The following is a 20,394-nucleotide window of genomic DNA, read 5'->3' on the forward strand; positions in this document are numbered from 1 at the left end:
CCTCTTTGTGGCAACCTCTCAAATACCGATAAGTTAATCTTTATTTATTTATTTTTTTACCGTGAGCACACTGCCCCAGATTAAAAATGAAATTCTGTTGCTTTCTCTCTTTCTTGAGAGTTCAAAAGATTGATGCTATAAAGTACACAAAATAAGAAAACCAGTTGGGTGTAGTGGTTAAGGTGCTGGGCTTTTTGAACCCAGGAATCTGTGAGTTCTAGGCCTTCCTTAGGCATGAAAGGCGGATGTGACTTTAGGCCAGTCCTTCTCCCAGCCTAATCCAGGTTGTGGTTATGGGGAGAATGAGAAGAGAGAGCACAATGCACATTGCCTTGAATTCTCAAAGAATAGAATAGAATAGAATAATAGAATAGAATAGAATAGAATAGAATAGAATAGAATAGAATAGAATAGAATAGAATAGAACAGAGAAGAATAAGGATAGGATGGAATGCAATGGAATGCAGTGGAATAGAATGGAATGGAATAGAATGGAATGGAATAGAATAGAATAGAATAGAATAGAATAGAATAGAATAGAATAGAATAGAATAGAATAGAATAGAATAGAATAGAATAGAGCTGGAAGGGACCTTGGAGGTCTTCTAGTCCAGCCCTCTGCTCAAGCAGGAGATCCTATACCATCTCAGACAGGTGATTGTCCAGTCTCTTCTTGAAAATCTCCAGTGATGGAGCGCCCACTATTTCTGGTGGCAAGCTGTTCCACTGGTTGATTGTTTTCACTGTCGGGAAGTTTCTCCTTAATTCAAGGTTGCTTTTCTCTTTGATCAGTTAACAACCATTGTTTTTCACCCTGCCCTCTGGTGTTTTGGTGAATAACATGACCCCCCCCCCGCTTCTTTGTGGCAGCCCCTCAGATACTGGAAGACTGCTATCATGTCTCCCCTATTTCTTCTTTTCTTCAGAGTAGCCAAACCCAAGTCCCTCAAGCCGTTCTTCCTATGTTTTAGTCTCCAGGCCTTTGATCATCTTACTTGCTCTTCTCTGAATTTTTTTTCCAAACTCCCAACATCTTTTTTGTGATATGGTGACCACAATGAATGAAATATAATAATAACAATAATGATGACGATGATGAAGATGATGTATTAATTCTCAGATAAACGCAGGATATATTTCTAATAAAATACAGACTAAACTTTTTAATAGGCCAGGTTTGAGGTTTTCTCTCCGAGGTTGTGTTCCCAGTGCCAATACAGATGCATGCTTATAAACGGACGGTTGAGAAAGTGATTGTCTGAGAGAGTGAGTTATCCAGAACGGTCTGTGCTCAGCCCTCAGTGCCCTCTTGAGGCAGATTAGGGAACACAGCATACAAATAGTTCTACTAAATCAGACTAAAGGTTTATGAAGCTTATTCAGTCATTTTTTTCCCCCTAGGAAATCTACTTGGAGATAGCAAAGCCTCTGCCTCCCTTTATCTTTTGCCTAATTTGCCTCTTTTGTCAGCCTGTTTTTGTCAACTGATATCAACCGGTGTCATTGAGCCTGGAAGTTCCATGTAGCACTGTAGCCTGTTGTGTTTCAAAGGTCCATCCCCTTGTGAAATTGACTGGCCCAATTGACAAGAATATGAGGTCAGTCAAAGAAAGGCTTTGGGTATGAGGCAGATTGCTACTGCTTAATTAGATGAACAATACCTTTTACGCATCGCGCTTAAGGCTTCAGTTCTGATCCATACAACTCTGGATTAGAAACCAGTAGACCAAACTAATCCAGAGTTGCATGGATCTAATTTCAGTGTCACCACTGATCATAAAATAAGGCACCTTTCTCCAGCCAGGTGCTTTCCAGACAAGTTGGGACTACAACACTCATAATTTACTGAGAATCCTTGGAGTCTTAAGATATGTACCAAAGTTTGATGTAGGGCAGACATGTCAAACACAAGGCCCGGGGGCCGGATCCGGCCCGCGAAGTGGTTTCACGCGGCCCGCGAAGCCATCCTGGAAAGAGTGAGGGAACGGCCCCCACTGCCTTGGCCCTGGCCCAGAGACCCTCCTCCTGCCAGAGACCCTCAGATCTGTCCCACTCCTGCCCAGGCCCCCATAGGCACCCTTGATGCGAATGATGTAGAGCTGGCCACGCCCACCCAGTAGGCCATACACACACTAGCCACGCCCACCCAGTAGGCCACGCCCACCCAGGCCACACCCACCCGGCCCCCTGAGGGCAACCGCAATGCTGATGCGGCCCTCAATGAAATTGAGTTTGACACCCCTGATGTAGGGCTTCTAATGATAGCACAAGAGCAGATTCTTGAGTTTTGGAAACTTTTTTGCTTATTGGGGCTTTTTTTAAAAAAAAAAATCTGTTAAATTTCTTTTGCTGGGACACAATGTTTAATCTGTAGAAAGTGACGCCAATGTTTACCTTGGAAATAGTTTTGCTTTAATTCTATTGGTCTATTAAAATCTTCCTGCAGATGGAGAAGGTGCTATGGCAAAAATCCTTCAGAACATTCTTCCAGTTCCATAGATCGGCCTTTTATTTCATTTTTTTTTTGGTGTGTTTGTGTTGTTCCAAGTTCCTGGCTTTTTAAAATCCTCTCTAAAATATCATTTTTGAAGAAGAGAACTTTGTAACTTTGTATCCTACAGATATATATATGAAATATCTTGCACTCTTAAGTCACCTTTCCATTCATATACGGTATTGGATGTCATAAGGAGAATGTACTGGGTGATAGAGGATGGATGGATTTCATTATCTCTTGGTTAATCGTTGGAGAAATTCTTGCCATCTCAGGCTAAAATAGGAGCAATAGTATATAAACCCAGTCAAGCCGCTCTAGAATTACTGACGTTCTGAAATACTAGTGTAATCTTCAATTTCATCTAAGCTTGCAAAAACTGCTCAACAATGGCTTTTGCGAACTGAACTCTTAGACTTGGTTGGTATGAAATGCTAAGGTCTAGGTCAAATGACTATATTCCTCTAGAGAATGACCAATTAAATCACAGCTGTTTACTACAGTTATTTCCATTCATTCAGGATGAATATGCATATATTCTGTGGGATGCCTATTCCAAAAATTCCCATATTTGATTACGTGCCTAATAATATTTTAATGTTAGATGTTTGATCACAACCCCGAGTCCATTTTTCTCATCTTGAATGTCATATTCATAGAAATGACCAGGGACAGATCTACACAAAGATAAGGATACCTCAGATGAGATTCATCTCAAGCCCTCAGTTTTCTTGGCAACACGGTAGAAGTGGTTTCTCATAGTCTTTTTCCAGAGAACTTTTTTTAGTTTCTCACTCTGATCTCCACAGCCACGGAATTTTCTAGTCATCACTGTAACTTGAATGGGCACATTTTGACCTGCCCATTAACTTGCATTCATCAAAAAGTTTGCAATTATAATGTAGGTGGCAGGCTGTTTTATTACTTTTCATCTAAATTTTAATTAGCATAACTGTTGATGTTTTTTTTTGCTGTCTATATTTTTAATGGTTGGTTTTCTAGACTTGTACGATTTTATTTTTATTTTAGACTTTGCCATCAGAAAGCATGCAAATGGACTAGACTTTGCTTTATTTAAGCTGTGGTTAGTGTGAATAAGCCAAGATCAGAAAGCCTTATTTGCTCTTTTTTAAATTAATAATTTAATCAACAGCATTCTCTATTCTGTGTGCGAGATACATTTAAAACTGAAAGCAAATATGTACGTTTTTTTGCATAAAAGAATATTCATATGTGGATGATGATGTGGCTGAACTGGGCCTGGATTGTGCCTCTGACCTCAGTTATTAGGCAGTGGCTACTTTGATGTCTTTTCTTTTTCTCAGTCAATTATAAATTTTATATATATATATATATATATATATATATATATATATATATATATATATATATATATATATATATATATATATATATGGTTCCCCTGCACATGCGTGCTACCGATAGTTGTTTCCAACTCTAGGGGCCAGTGCTCATCTCCGTTTCAAAGCTGAAGAGCCAGCGCTTGTCCAAGGACATCTCCGTGGTCATGTGGTCGGCATGGCTAGACGCCAAAGGCACACGGAACGCTGTAACCTTCCCACCGGTGTGGTCCCTATTTTTCTACTTGCATTTTTATGTGCTTTCGAACTGCTAGGTTGGCAGAAGCTGGGACGAGTAACAGGCGCTCACTCTGTTACGCAGCACTCGGGATTCGACCCGCCAAACTGCCAACCTTCTGATCGACAAGCTCAGCGTCCTAACCCACTGAGCCACTGCGTCCCAGCTTCTGCCAACCTAGCAGTTCGAAAGCACATAAAAATGCAAGTAGAAAAATAGGGACCACTACGGTGGGAAGGTAACAGCGCTCCGTGCGCCTTTGGCGTCTAGTCATGCCAGCCACATGACCACGGAGACGTCCTCGGAGAAGCGCTGGCTCTTCGGCTTTGAAACGGAGATGAGCACCGGCCCCTAGAGTTGGAAACGACTAGCACGCATGTGCAGAGGAACCTTTACCTTTACCTTATATATCCTAACAGAAAAAGGCAGACACCATTTGATCAGTAAAGCACTGGATTTCATAGCAGAATAATAATACAGGATCAGAAGTGTGTTTTAAGAGCAATAATAAATACCAATACAAACTAAATTAGAAAAAATGAAAAGAAAATCAGTATAAAGTTATAAAGAAGTAGCCTCTGATCTTCTTTATGGCAGTTATAAGTACAGTTATATTTTGTCTCTCTGTCTCTGTCTGTCTCTCTCTCTCTCTCTCTCTCTTTCTCTCGTTACATCATGACTCTCTTCTGGCTGTACATAATCTAAGATCAGAAGCATTTGTTGATGCACAGAATAACCTGCTAGATTCTTACTACTTTCCCACACTTCAAAGTAGTTCAGCAGTGAGGCTGGCTCCAAATTATTGCATATATTAAGCTCTTTCTTTCAAACCTGGGCAGTTTCCATTATGAAATACCTTAATCCTCTCTATCTTAATCTTCAAGGCTTTTGACCTGTCAAGAGCCCATTTAATATTTCCAACCTTCTCAGACATCTTACTTTGCTATCTTTCACCCTAGTCAGTCAAAAGACATAATCACGTCCTTGCTGAAACATACCGACGATACAACCACAATTATTTTTTAATTCTTGCATTTTCTTTAATTATCTTTAATATCATGGATCACTGTTCCGTAACTTGGTGTCTTCTAGATGTCTTGGGGTTACATTTCCTGGAATTTTCAGCCAGTATAGGAGTTTGGGGAGTTATAATTCCAACATCTCTGAAGATTTCAGACTGGGGGAATTCCGCTGCTTTTTTCTCTCCTCGCCCTCCCCCTCTGGCCATAGATCTTTTCTGTGTATATAAGCTTTTTATTGTTTTTTTTCTCCTCTACATACATATGTTAGTTTGTCAAACGGCATGTGATCTGGGTTGATATAACGCTAATACATAGTCAAGTCCTACTCTTTGGTTATCTCTTCTAGCCATTTGTAGAATAAATTCCAGCAGTGGTAGTATTCTGTTTCTTCTTTATCTTTCAACCTCATGGTTAATCTGTCCATCTCCACGCATTCCGGTATCTTTTTTATTACTTCTTCTTCTGAAGCTATTCATTCATTCTTCCAGCATTGCGCATAACTTACGCGGTGGCTCAGTGGGATGCAGTGGCTCAGTGGGTTAGGACGCTGAGCTTGTCGATCAGATGGTTGGCAGTTTTTTTTAAAAATCCCATTTATATCCCGCCCTTCTCCGAAGACTCAGGGCGGCTTACAATCTAAAGCACAACTCAATGTGCTTAGCAATAGCCTTCATTCTATGTATATGCCTGCTTATTAGGGCTTTCGCCCCCCCCCCCCCCCAGCGGCATTATTACAAAGTCAGCTTAATTGCCCCCAACAATCTGGGTCCTCATTTTACCTACCTCGGAAGGATGGAAGGCTGAGTCAACCTTGAGCCTGGTGGGACTCGAACCTGCACTAATTGCAGGCAGCTGGTGTTACTTAAGGAGGCATTAACCCACTACTCCACCAAGGCTCTTAGTTTGGCGGGTCGAATCCCGAGTGCCGTGTAACAGAGTGAGCGCCTGTTACTCGTCCCAGCTTCTGCCCACCTGGCAGTTCGAAAGCATGTAAAAATGCAAATAGAAAAATAGGGACCACTCCAGTGGGAAGGTAACAGCGTTCCGTGCGCCTTTGGCGTCTAGTCATGCCGGCCACATGACCACGGAGACGTCCTCGGACAAGCGCTGGCTCTTTGGCTTTGAAACGGAGATGAGCACCGGCCCCTAGAGTCGGAAACGACTAGCACGCATCTGCGGGGGAACTTTTACCTTTACCTTTTAGAATAAACTCCAGCTTTGGTAGTATTCTGTTTCTTCTTCATCTTTCAACCTCATAGTTAATCTGTCCATCTCCACGCATTCCAGTATCTTTTTTATTACTTCTTCTTCTGAAGGTATGCGTTCATTCTTCCAGCATTGCGCATAACGTATTCTTGCTGCGGTTATAATATGTAAAACTCCCCTCCTCCTCTTGCCATAGATCTTTTCTAGACTTTTCTATTTTCTCATACATCCTTATGCAGAATATGTCTACGAACTGTATAGAGAGAGATGGCTTATTATTCTACAGAATTAATTTATCACATTGGCAACCAGATTTGCCCTTCTTTTCTAAAACACGAAGGCTGGAAACATAATTTTGTTTTTCAAAAGCTGTTGCACATTCTGTAACACATACTTACCATAGTAATTTCATGGGGGAAGAATGTCAGAAAACAAACAGCTCTTGTATTGTTTAATTAATTCCCTGTAAGAATAACTGTGGAACTACCTTGATTTCCTGGCTTTGCCCATGTAAAAGAAAACCTAATATTCCCCTTAGTATTTCTGGTGTCTCTCCCACCCACCCCCAAATTGTGCTGACGATGTGTTGACGATGTCATTGTATGCCAAACACTTGTTGTTAATGGAAGCCATGTAATTCATTGCGGTTGAAAAAAAGGCAGCAAACCTAGAAAGAGTTAATGGACTAAAATTACATCAGCTTTCTTGCAGAACAATAAACAGGAAATGCTGCAGAAATTAAATTTATACATTTGTGACTAAGGCTGTTTAGGAGCTTGGTGCTCCGTTCAGAAGGGTCTAGTTTTCAGGTCAGGTTTATTATTGGTGGCAAAATTATATACTTGGTTAGAAAACAATGGTGGCAGCTTGGCAAAGAAGGGAAGAAGAATTACTCAGCCTTCATTTGTTACCCTTCTCTCTCTTCAGCCTCATTGGTCAGATTATATATAGTGGTCAGTGCAGATCACCGTCTCCTGTGGTGTGGTATTTGCGGAATGGCGCCAAAAGTGTCAACGGCAGGTGGTTTCATGAGCGGCCGCAGCAAACTTTGTGTCACATATGCTCAATTTGGGGCATTCTCTTGCCCGGTATGGCCTGGCTTCTCTTATACAGCTGTAGATTGTGTTCTACTGATAAAGGAGAATTTTTATAGCCCAGGGTTGAAATGAAGGGTCCTTGATTAATCCACTATTCCTTCAGCATACGTCCATCCTACTCCTCCAGCAAGGATGACAGAACATGATCTGAGGGGCCCTTGGTGCTCTCTGAGCTTGGTTATTTTCTTGCAGATGTTTCATTACCCAAACTAGGTAACATCATCAGTGCTGGAGCAAACCCCATTCCTTACCAGCCCTGATGATGTTACCTAGCTTGGGTAATAAAGCAGCCTTGGTGGCGCCGTGGTTAGAATGCAGTATTACAGGCTGACTCTGCCGACTGCTAATAGTTTGATCCTGACCAGCTCAAAGTTGCAATGTTACATTCTCTCTTTCTCCCCACATTGTCTGTCTGTCTGTCTGTCTATCTATTGCCGTGGTGGCACAGGGGTTAAAATGCAGTATTGCAGGCTAACTCTGCCCAAAGTCAGGCCAGCTCAAGGCTTACTCAGCCTTCCATCCTTCTCAGCTCGGTAAAATGAGGATCCAGATTGTTGGGGCCAATGTGACGCTGTAAACCATTTAGTGAGGGCTGTCAAGCATTATGAAGCGGTATATAAGTCTAAGTGCTAATGCTATTGCAAGAAAACAAGCACAGAGGGCACCAAGGACCCCTCAGATCATGTTCTGTCATCCTTGCTGGAGGATTAGGATAGAAGTATGCCAAAGGTACAGTGGATTAATCTTTCACATTTTCCAAAACCAAGCAAGAGGAAGCTTTCTTCTTAAAACTGTCTGGGTTTCTCCTGCCTCCTAAGGTTGCCTTGAGGCACGACTATGTCTAGATACTCTTGCACGTACATCCCTACACGTAAACCATATTGAACTCGTTTTTTGCTGAGTGGCTTCTGCTAGAGGCGAAAGAAATGTCTGTATTGGAGGAGGAGCATATGATGAAACATTTAGATTTAGATTTATTAAATTTATTTCCATCCTGGCCGTTGGGAGAGATTGAACTGGTATTCTTAACTGGAGCCTGCATTCGGAAGGAGCAAGGTGAGCTGCTGGCTGAGAGAAACAGTGCTCTTTATTCCTTTTAAGCAGCATTATTTCCACTTTGGGGTTTCAAGATGGGCTTGACAAAAGCGTATCCATTTTTAATGTCTGCACCAAAGCAGAATTTTGAAGGTGGTGCCGATTGTCTTGACCTTCTTCTGTAGATCTGGTGATGCTTCTGTTGACCGCCAAAGCAGCTGAAGAAAGCAGTATAAATATATACATTGTGAGAAGGGAGTTTAATTCTCCACTATTAAAGGGGTTGAAAACCACTTTTTTGGCAAAGTTTTGCTTCTTTCTCAGTGGCAGTGAAAAATGGGATTCATCACCACAGAGTTCTTCCAAGAAATGTTTGACAATTTGCTTTGCATACATATGTGACCGCCTTACCGTGAGCTTTCTTCAAAAGATACTGGAGTTTCCACTTTTTCTGTCTCTGCTCTTTGCCTTCTCTACATCCTAGGCAAATGTGAGGGGTTTCTTATAGCTCAAACAATGCAGCCCATCGTTTTCAAAGTAGATCACCCCAGTTTCATTTCTCCGGGACTTCCACTTGAAAGCATCTTGAAACCGAAAGGTGGAAATAATGCTACTTAAAATAAAATAAAGTCTGCTGACATTTGGAACAGATTAGGGTGTGCTACCAGACAACCCAAAGCCACCTGCAGCAATACAGTTCTTAATTTCAATTAAATTCAAATGTAAATGCAATGCATTCAGAACTTAATTTTTTTTGTCCCGACCCTGCCCGTTATTTTGGGGAATACAGCTCTTGCACATTATTCAGATGCTCAGCCTGGCCCACAAGTCAGAAAAGGTTGTGTAACCTTGAAACAGGTGCTGGAGAAGTAGGCGGAACAAATTTGTGATTAGTGCAGAACCTTTATGCAGTAAGTTGTTCATTACAGATTTTTTTTTGCCTGTAACTGTGTCATTGTTGCTTGTCTGACCCTTCCCTTTTGTAATTAGAAGCATTAAACAGCCATCACATAGGAGTTCATACTCTGGTTGGTGGAAGAAGGCCACAGATTATCATTAATTTATAGTATGATTCTTACGCATCTACTCCAAAGTATGTCAGAGAAGATTCAGGACTTTGATAGGTTGACGTCTGGAAGGTAAAGCCATATGGATCCCTTAAACTCTTTGGAAACAAGAAGGAATATAAATTTTGTAAAGAAATCAAGTGTTCTTTTGGCTGGAAGCTACTTGCACATGCAACCGAACATGTTAGTAAGCCAATCATCTGTTGCTGAAGAAATATGAAAAATGCACCCATGACATTAGAGTAGTATAGAAAGCTGCTTTGACCTTATAGGTCGGTGATGGCGAACCTTTTAGAGACCGAGTACCCATACTGTAAGTCAAAACCCACTTATATATATCGTCGTGTGCCGGGTGGCCGTGGTCCATTGAGTAGGTGTGGCCCATTAGGTGGGCCTGGCTGCAGTGGTTACGTCAGACTGGGTGGGACTAAAAAGTTCAATCAATAATTCCAACTTTGCGAGATCTTTTTTTTCCCCGCAAGAAGTTGAAAATGTAATTGATTGAACTTTTTTTTTTTGCACACGGCGGCGGCAGAGGCCTATAGCGAAAAGGTTTTATAAAACCCAGCTGAAGGCCTAGGACTGGGACAACGGCGCGCGTGCCCATCGAGAGGGCTCTGCGTGCCACTTGTGGCATGCGTGCCATAGGTTTGCCACCACGGTTACAGGTTGTTCATAACTAGTTTCTCTTATAAAGCAGACAGATTAGACAGCTTGAAAACATGTGGCGTTTTGTACATACAAGAGAGTGATGTACATATGTATGTACATACTTGGGTGGGTGGTGGAAAGAGAGAGTGTGAGTGAGTTGTATTGTCCACCTAGCCAATGTCACTGTAATCGGCACAAAGAATATACACTGCAAGGGGATGGAAATTGTGCAAAACACTAAACGTGGAGCATGACATGATCAGAATAACAGGGTTGGAAGGGATCTTGGAGATCTTTCTAGTCCAGAGGTCCCCAACCTTTTGGGCACTAGGGACCGGTTCCGTGGAGAGAGGCTTTTCTGCGGACCGGAGGGTGTGTGGTTTTGTGTGCTGCCTGCATCCCATGGATGGGGCTTTGCTTGTTTGTGTGAGCCAGTTGCTGGCATGTCGCAGCCCGGTACCGGTCCACGGATCAGGGGTTGGGGACCCCTGTTCTAGTCCAACCCCTTGCTCAAGCAGACCTTATGCCCATGGTGGCGAACCTATGGCACAGGTGGCACATAGAGCCTTCTCTGTGGGCACGCATGACGTCGCCCAGTCCTAGGCCTTAAGCTGGGTTTTATAAAACCTTTTCGCTTTAGGTCTCCGACGCTGTGTGCAAAACAAAAAAAAAAGGTTCAATCAATCAATTTCAACTTCTCGTGGGGGAAAAAAAGGATCTTGCAAAGTTGGAATTGATTGATTAACTTTTTGGTCCCACTCAGCCACACCCACCAAATGGACCATGCCCACCCAATGGGCCACACCCACGCAATGTGCCACGCCAACCCGGCACCCGACGATACATCAGTGGGTTTTGGGTTGCAGTTTGGGCACTCGGTCTCTAAAAGGTTCACCCTCACTGCCTTATGCCATTCTGGACAAATGGCTGTGCAATCTCTTTTGAAAAGCCTCCGATGATAGATCCCCCACAACCTCTGGAGGCAATCCGACCCCCCCACCCCCCCACCCACCCCGCTATGAAAGCTTAAGGGAAGGTAGAATGTATTTGCCATTCTGATAGCTTTCCGATAGGACAGATGCCTCATATATTCCCCTTTCTGATCAAGACATTTGCAGTGGTTTTATTTCTTGATCTCTGCAATTTGCTGTTCAACTTCCACTAGACAGAGATTTGCTCTGCCAAAGTTCCTCAGGCCTGCAGTATTCATAATGACATTTCCACCCCTGCTCCGGTCCGGTCAAAGAAGCAGTTGGCTCCTGGGGGTTGCTTAGTGGGGGTGGGGATGGGGAGACGGGATCTGTGTTCGCCAAGCAAAGATGGGAGTGCCTCTGCGATCCTCAGCTCCGAATTTATTTTTTTAATCCCTCCTTGAAAAGAGGATAATAAACACGACATGCTGGCTTGTTTGATTAGGTTCTTATCTCTGCTTCTTTCTCTTCTTCTCTTTCCAATCCAGGATTCCGTTCAAGACCGGGCAGCCTAAGAAACAGATTGTACCCAAGACAGTGAGTAAACCAGTTCTCCCCCCTTTAAAAAGAAAAAAAAATTCTTCTCTTTGATCATATGGCTGATGACTCAAGCCAGCACACATTAACCAGCCCGATTTTTTTTTGTTAATATGTTTATCTGCGTGTGGGTGGGAAAATCATGAGTGAGCTGAAATTGCTTCTGCCTTTGACCATCGCTCTTGACTGAGGGGGAGTCTCAGCGCTGGGTGGCTTATTTTGGTATCTTCTGAATCTGTGTGCCTGCTCCTTTCTTAGCACCCCACCCCTTCCCTGCCTCTGTGTGCGCGTGTGTGTGTTTGTGTGTGTGTGTGTGTGTGTGTGTGTGTGTGTGTATGGGGGAGGGGCTTTTCTCACTCTGGCATGGTTTTCCTAGGAGATGGTTGAGCAGGTTTCCTTCCTTGCTTCCTTCCTTCTTTCAGCCCTGGCTTGTTTGTTCCTCTTTTCTGAGCAGATGGAGGAGGAGGACTGCTTCATATTACTGAATATAACTGTTTCCAAAGGCAGGCTTATTAGGGGAAGCTGAAATGCTTAGTGCCCGGGTGTGAATTAAGTTGGATTGCAGAGCAGTTGCTTTAAAAAGGCATTTTAAGACACACACACACACACACACACACACACAGAGAGTGCCATTTCATATTCTTATCTTGAAGCACTGGGAGAGGGCATGGGGTATTCCTCCTCCCCACCACCACCACCACCGCACACACTGATCATAAACATGGTCTTCGTGTGGTGTTTATGCAGCAAGGAAATCTGTCCGTACAGGAGGCATGGGAAAGCTGTTGCTTCCCCAATGTTGCTCAGCTACATTAGTCATGCTGACTGAGGCTGAAGTGGTGTGAAGTTACAGGACCCCTTGCTCTTCTGAAAAGGTTCATCTTGGCTAACCCAAAATTAACCTGCCATGACCTGTCTGCGCTCTGAATGTTTCTGAATCTGGTTTAAAAAAAGTGGATGCTGCCTCTATAACTTGTTCTAGTGAGATACTCTTTTTCACTTACGAGCACCAAATTAACTCCTAAACCAAACGTGGAGAGCAAGTTTGGTTTACATGGCTTCTGGAAATTGGGCAGGGTGAGAATTGCACAAAAGCTTTGTGATGCTCCACTGTACCGAGTTGTGTTGGAGTGGTGGTGGTGGTGGTGGCCTTAGGGTTTCATAACAGGAGAAAGCAGCTGGTGACTTCTGAGGTTTTGTATCTCAGTTTCCCTTAGTTCTAGCCTGCAGGACTGATAGCAAGAGATTGTAGAAATTGTAGCCGAAGAAATATTGAGAGTATCACGTTGCCTAATCTCAGTTTAAATGTTGCAGAGCAGGGGTCCCCAACCCCTGGTCCATGGACTGGTATCGGGCTGCGGCATGCCAGCAACCTGTCTGCACAAAGAAGCAAAGCCCCATCCACGGGATGCAGGCAGCACACAAAACCACAAACACACACACACACACCCTGCTCCGTGGAAGAACCTCTCTCCATGGAAGCGGTCACTGATGCCCAAAAGGTTGGGGACCTCTGTTGTAGAGTGACCTTAATACTTCCAAATGAGCAAAGGGTCATAGGTATGGTATAAAAGGACCTATTCCGGCTTACTCAGCGTCATTTTGCTATTGGATATACAGCAGTGCCTGGGTTAACTTAACGGACAGTTCAAGCTTACAAACAGGCTGCCTATTACTAACTAACAATGGCAAATGGCATTCTTCTTCCTTTGCTTTACAAATTGAGGAAGAATTGAAAACAGTGAGGAAAACAATGTTTGCATGCATTGCCACACATTTTTTAACATATAGACCGTTTTCAGCAGTTCATGGAAATTTTGCATTGCTTCAGCAGGTCTTCAACTCAAGGAAGGAGAACGCCACCCAGTATTTATAGTAATACAGCCCATTCGTAGGTACCAGCTCCAACTTACATGTCAATTTTGGTTAAAGCCATCCCTAGGAACAGAACATGTTCTTAACCCAAGGGCTGCCCATTACTGTCTTTTGGACTTGTTTGATCTCTTCTCAGAAATGCTTCTAGTTATGAAACCATGATCAGTCTAAATTGTCCATTGACATCCTGGGTAGGTTTTATCAACAGATGTTGCAAAGTGGAGGACTTTTGTTCTGTTTCCCAGCCAGTATACGAAGCGTGTTGTCTGAGATTCCTCCTTTGATTAATTCTCCTGCCACATTTAGCCAGCATCTTTTAAATGTTTAGTCCGCACAGAATTGCTTCTTAGAGTGGCCCCTTTTTCTTCTTTGGATCTTCTCTTACGCCCGCTCCTTCTGCACTTCCTTCCTTGGTTTCCACAAAGTCTTCTGGTACTTCCTTCTTTTATGAAAATCATGTTGCTTTTTTTGAAATGGGGATCTAACTCACAGCGACTTCTCTGTTATTGCTGGCCGCCACCAATTTGATGCTCTCAAGGTGCGTTGGAATGAAACTCCCACGAGTCTCTCAGGCAGGATGGTTTTCCAGTTTTTGGTTGCTGCTGATAAATGCCTATATGAAATAATGTCCATCCGTGATCTGGCACTGGATGAAGGCGCAGATCAGGAACACATTATTGAAACCTGGTTGGACGACTGTAGGGATCTAGCTTACTAGGATTCTGTTTCTGGAGCAGGAAGGAATAGTCATCTGACTGGCAGCAGTGCTGGGATGTGTGTATGCTGGGAATGTAACAGAAGTAAGGAAGAAATGAGATAACCTTTGAGGTAGGACGTTCCGCCTAGACCAGGGGTAGGCAACCTCGGCTCTTTTATGACTCATTGGACTTCAACTCCCAGAATTCCTGAGTCAGCTATGCTGACTCAGGAATCCTGGGAGTTGAAGTCCATGAGTTATAAAAGAGCCGAGGTTGCCTATCCCTGGCCTAGACCAAGGTTGTCCAACCTTGGCCACTTTTAAGATTTTTGGACTTCAACTCCCCAGCCAGCAAATCTTAAAAGTGGCCAAAGTTGGACATCTCTACCCCAAAGAAAAGGTTTCTAACGTATCACTGAAAGAAGTCCACAGAAACAGAGGAAATAATTCCATGTATCCCGATCCAAAGCCCCATTTAAGTTGAATCTGGCGCTTGGTTTCTTTGAGGCTGCTTGGATACAAGTCATGACAGATGATGATGGCAGATTTAGATTCCCAGTAGGTGGAACAGTTTAGGCTCTACAGGTTCCTCATCCTGTTCCCATATAAAGGTACTTTCCTGACCACCAGTTGCTACCACATTTATGAAGAGTGTTTTATTTTAGTACAGTAAGATTGCCTGATGTCACTTTCAGTTTTGAGCTATGTAGCTGCACCGTCCCTTTAAAAAAAAATCTCTTTGTTCTCCTCTTCCCAGTTGTCCATGATTTGAAATGGGAAGAGGTGCACAGGAAAGGCTTGATTTGCAACTGCCTTGTTCCACGTGCCGTAAAGAAAAGAGAAGCTGAAATATTAGTTAAAATGCTTAGAGGGCCTTCCTTATGAGAATAGGCTAAAGCAGGGGTGTCAAACTCAATTTCATTGAGGGCCGCATCAGCATTGCGGTTGCCCTCAAGGGGCTGGGTGGGTATGGCCAGGGTGGGTGTGGCCTACTGGGTAGGCATGGCCAGAGTGCGTATGGCCTACTGGGTGGGCATGGCCAGCTCTACATCGTTCGCATCAAGGGGGGCCTGGGCAGGAGTGGGACAGATCTGAGGGTCTCTGGCAGGAGGAGGGTCTCTGGGCCAGGGCCAAGGCAGTGGGGGCCCTTCCCTCGCTGTTTCCAGGGTGGCTTCGAGGGCCACATGAAACCACTTCACGGGCCGTATCTGGCCCCCGGGCCTTGTGTTTGACATGTCTGGGCTAAAGGGTATGATGCTTTTTAGTTTAGGTGAAAAGATGAGTTAAACGACAGGAAAATCTTAGAGTTTACAGAGCTATTAGAGAAGCAATTTGGTCAAGTGGTTCACCCAGGGGTCCCCAACCTTGGCAACTTTAAGACCTGTGGACTTCAACTACCAGAATTCCCCAGCTGGCTGGGGAATTCTGGGAGTTGAAGTCCACAGATCTTAAAGTTGCCAAGGTTGGGGACCCCTGGGTTAAGGCACCAGGCTAGAAGCTGGGAGATGGTGAGTTCTAGTCCCAACTTAGGCATGAAAGGCAGATGGATAACATTGGGCCACTCATTCTGTCTCAGTCCAACTCTCCTCACAGACCGGCTGCTGTGGGGAAAAGAGAAAGGAGTATTAGGTATTTATTTATTTGTTACATTTATTTGCCGTCGATCTTGCCGTGGGGCTACTCTGGGTAGCTTACAACAATAACATGAGAAAAACTGATAAAAATGGTAAACATAACAGTAACAAATGAATGACACAATAAAAATAAACAATTGGAAGTACAACAATATGAAATTAAAAAGTTGGGAGCAGGAGGCAAATGGTTGAGATAGTCTCAACTAATTAGTCCAGTGGCCACCTTCAGTGATGTACGCCCTTGTTGGACCTGCCAGCACTTAAACCTCTACATAGTTGGTGTGCAGCTGCCTTCTTCTCCCAGCCGAATAACCTTGAAGCAGCTTCTTGGGGGAAACATAGCAGTACTTTCGCTTTCCCCCAAGCATCCCCCCTCCTCAGAGTTCATGGCAGACTATCGCTGCATGGTAGCGAACACACAAGCAAGCATGGTTCTCCAGGCCAACCACAGAATCAGGCCTTCAGGCGGAAAGATAGGAGGGTGGGGGCAAAGCTTACCCTGGGGAGTAGGTAGGACATTCCAGAAGACCAGCACTACAGCAGAGAAGGCTCTGCTGGATCCCTTCAGTCAGAGTTCCTTGACCGACAGGATCCTCAGCAAGCCTCCTCTGCCGGCACAAGTAGGGCAGGCTTGTCTTAGCATGACGAGATGGTTCATCAAGTAATCTGGACCTATGCCATGGACGGCTCTGAAGGTCATAACCAACATTGTGACCTGCACCTGGAAGCAAACTGGCAGGCAGCCAGTGAAGCAGTGGTGTGACGTAGATCATTCTACGGGTCCCAAAGACCGCACAGGCTGCTGGTAAGATATACTTACCGCCTTGAGTTATTTATAAACATAATAATGAAAACAAATATAAAAAACTATGGCAAATAATGAATGGACTTGGACTCGTGCAATTAACGTCTAAAATTCACTGACAAACAGGACAGCGATGACCACATCTTAAATATTTGTAGAAGGTTAGAGCATGTATGTATTTTGAAGACAAGGATCCCTGTGGCAAGGGCATCGCTGTGCTTAAGGCCTCCTTGGCAAGGGAGTCAGGTACGAAACACCTTTTTTTATACTGTGCTTGTGGCCACTGCTGGTTTCCTGCCATTCGCAGAATTAACGGCTGGCAGTGGAAAGCAGAGTGACATTTTTATTTCTTCTTACTGTGCTGCAGTCCTCTTCCAGATGTTAGCCTTCAGATTATGTTTCAGGAAGTGGGAAGGTGAGGCATCTTTATGGCTGGATCCACTGTTGATCTGAGAGGGAAGTGGTTTGTCGGAGAGGCTCTCCCACTCGCAAGTCTAGATCACAAACTTATACACACAGAGGGGAGCCTGAGTAGAAATTAACAACTGGCTATTTCCAGAACCAGCTCCAACTCCCAACTATGGAGAGGCCGGCGCAAGAGGCTTGGCTTAAAAGATTTTGGGGTTTTTTTTTAAGCAGGCAAGAAAAAAACCCTCTCATGCCAAGAACTTAGCAGCACTTTTAGGAGGTGATCAGATACAGCTGAAAATGACATCAGTTATGTCTTAATGAGCCTCTTCAATTCCAGTCCTTCAAAGTTGGCCATAGTGTCAGTTATATCGAATTAGTAGTTCCTAGTTGGAGGAAATCCGTTATGAATGGATTTAACTTTCTCAGCCTTCTCCTCTTAATCTGGCCAGCTTCAATTCTAGGCAGCATAACCTCTAGACGGATAATCCTCGACTTATGACCACAGTTGAGCCCCAAATTTCTGTTGCTAGGTGAGACAGTTGTAAAGTGAGTTTTCCCCACCTTATGACCTTTCTTGCCACATTTGTTAAGTGAATTGTTGCAGTTGTTCAGTTAGTAACAGGGTTAAGTAAATCTGGCTTCCCTATTTGCTTCTCAGAAGGTTGCAGAACGGGGTCACATGACCCCCGGGACAGGGCAACCGTCATAAATATCAACCAGCTGCCAAGCGTCCATATTTTGATCATGTGACAATGGGGGAATGCTGTAATGGTTGTAAGTGTGAAAAATGGTCATTTTGCGCTCTGAGTTCATGGTGACCTAACCCTAACCCTACATCCATGGTGGCGAACCTATGCTATGCATGCCACAGGTGGCACGCAGAACCCTCTTTGTGGGCATGCGCGCTGTCTCCCCATTCCAAGGCCTTCAGCTGGCTTTTATAAAATCTTTTCTCTTTAGGCCTCTGCTGCTGTGTCCAAAAAAAAAAAAAAGATTCAATCAATCCATCAATTTCAACCTCGTGGGGAAAAAAAGATAATGGAAAGTTGGAATTGATTGATTGAACTTTTTAGTCCCACCCAGTCTGCCATTACCACCGCAGCCACACTCACCCAATGGTCCACACCTACCTGGCACCCGACAATACATAAGTGGGTTTTGGGTCGCAGTTTGGGCACTCGGTCTCTAAAAGGTTTGCCATCATTGCTCTAGGGAAAGATAACCCGCAATTTACAATGACACCGACCAGCAGGAAGGAGGGAGAACATGACCCATGATGCCCTATATGGGAGCCTAGATAGCCAGATGTTATTCTGTCTTTCAAACCAACAGCCCTAGAAGGTCCTGAGGAATGCAGCTAACAAAAAGATCTCTCTCACTGACTCTCTTGCCACATCAATGGAATACATACATCTAGAGCAAGGGTGTCCAACCTTGGCAACTTTAGGACCTGTGGACTTCAACTCCCAGAATTCCCCAGCCAGTGGGATGCATAGCATGGGTTCGCCACCATGGACGTAAGGTTAGGACGTAAGGTCATCATGAACCCGTACAGGAAAATGGACTTCACCAACAAGCTCGGAGTTCTTGGGTATAGTTAGGAGGGCACTAACCTTTCTAGGCTACCCTATCTATGTTTCCTGGTAAAATACATGGGAAAATCCCATTGGAGGAAAATTCCACTTAGGATTAGGGTTAAAAAGGTAAAGGTTCTCCTGCATATGCGTGCTAGTCATTTCCAACTCTAGGGGCCGGTGCTCATCTCCGTTTCAAAGCCGAAGAGCCAGCGCTTGTCCGAGGACGTCTCCGTGGTCATGTGGCCGGCATGACTAGACGCCAAAGGTGCACGGAACACTGTTACCTTCCCACCGTAGTGGTCCCTATTTTTCTACTTGCATTTTTACGTGCTTTCGAACTGCTAGGTTGGCAGAAGCTGGGACGAGTAACAGGCGCTCACTCTGTTACGTGGCAATTGGGATTCGACCCGCCAAACTGCCAACCATCTGATCGACAAGCTCAGCGTCCTAACCCACTGAGCCACCGCGTCCCTAGGGTTAGGGTTAGGTCACCATAAACTCATAGAGCAAAATGGATATCACCAACAAACTCGGAATACTTAGGCATGGTTAGGAGGGCACTGACTTTTCTAGCCTGCCCTATCTATGTTTCTTGATAAAATACATGGAAAAATCCCATTAGAGGAAAATTCCACTTAGGGTTAGGGTTAGGTCAGCATGAACTCCTAGAGCAAAATGGACATCGCCAACAAGTTCAGAGTTCTTGGGTATGGTTAGGAGGGCACTGACTTTTCTTGCCTGCCCTATCTATGTTCCCTGGTAAAATACATGGGAAAATCCCATTGAAGGAAAATTCCATTTAGGGTTAGGATTACCGCACCATGAACTCATAGAGCAAAATGGATATTGCCGTTTGTTTTTTGTTTTGTTTTTGCACACGGTGGTGGAGACCTAAAGCGAAAAGGTTTTATAAAACCCAGCTGAAGGCCTAGGACTGGGGCGACGGCGCGCATGCCATGAGAGAGGGCTGTGCATGCCACCTGTGGCACGCGTGCCATAGGTTTGCCACCACGGCCCTAGAAGGTCCTGAGGAATGCAGCTAACAAAAAGATCTCTCTCACTGACTCTCTTGCCACATCAGTTGAATACAAACGTCTAGAGCAGGGGTGTCCAACCTTGGCAACTTTAGGACATGGGGACTTCAACTCCCAGAATTCTGGGAGTTGAAGTCCACAGGTCCTAAAGTTGCCAAGGTTGGACACCCCTGCTCTAGCCTTCCAACCATGAGTATGTGCAATAACTAATGTGTTTATTAGTAAAGATGTGAATATGGAAAGATAAAAGTAACTATTCATTTGTTCCATGGAACCAATGCACACAGTTATTATTTAGATAATAGGTCTATTGGGAACAATCAAAAGAGCAGAAAACAATGTGCAAACTTTCAAGTTTTCCTGACCCCTTCCTTAGGAAAGATGTTGCAAATGCAGGGATTAGGTGAAACAGAAGGAAAGTCCCAACAGCCATGGGATCAACAGTTCAAACTTAGCTTCTCGTAAAAACCTGAGTTTGGGATAGATATAATTTGTATGATTTGGGAGCTTTGTCCGGAGACAAATCTATAAGCATTTTTAGAAGTGTAATAGATTATACAGTGACTTTCAGTTGGATTGATTTGCTAAAATGCATTCAGATTACAATCCAGTTTAACTACATTTAATTAAAAACTACTTTGACTCCCATACTATTATATCTTATCTTACAGTACACTTTTAA

At 43.9% G+C, this 20,394-nt stretch overlaps 1 protein-coding gene across 1 annotated transcript in view; it reads left to right on the forward strand.

Annotated features, from left to right (window-relative positions):
• Nucleotides 1-20,394, forward strand: part of BIN3 (bridging integrator 3) — a 111,084-nt gene that overhangs the window by 27,199 nt on the left and 63,491 nt on the right. Inside the window, exon 2 of the mRNA XM_083368476.1 lies at nucleotides 11,631-11,679. Within this exon, the coding sequence (XP_083224602.1) occupies nucleotides 11,631-11,679 (49 nt within the window). The remainder of the gene's footprint in view (nucleotides 1-11,630; nucleotides 11,680-20,394) is intronic.

This window comes from Vipera ursinii, assembly GCF_947247035.1.
Source record: "Vipera ursinii genome assembly, chromosome: 8".
NCBI classification, from domain to species: domain Eukaryota; kingdom Metazoa; phylum Chordata; class Lepidosauria; order Squamata; family Viperidae; genus Vipera; species Vipera ursinii.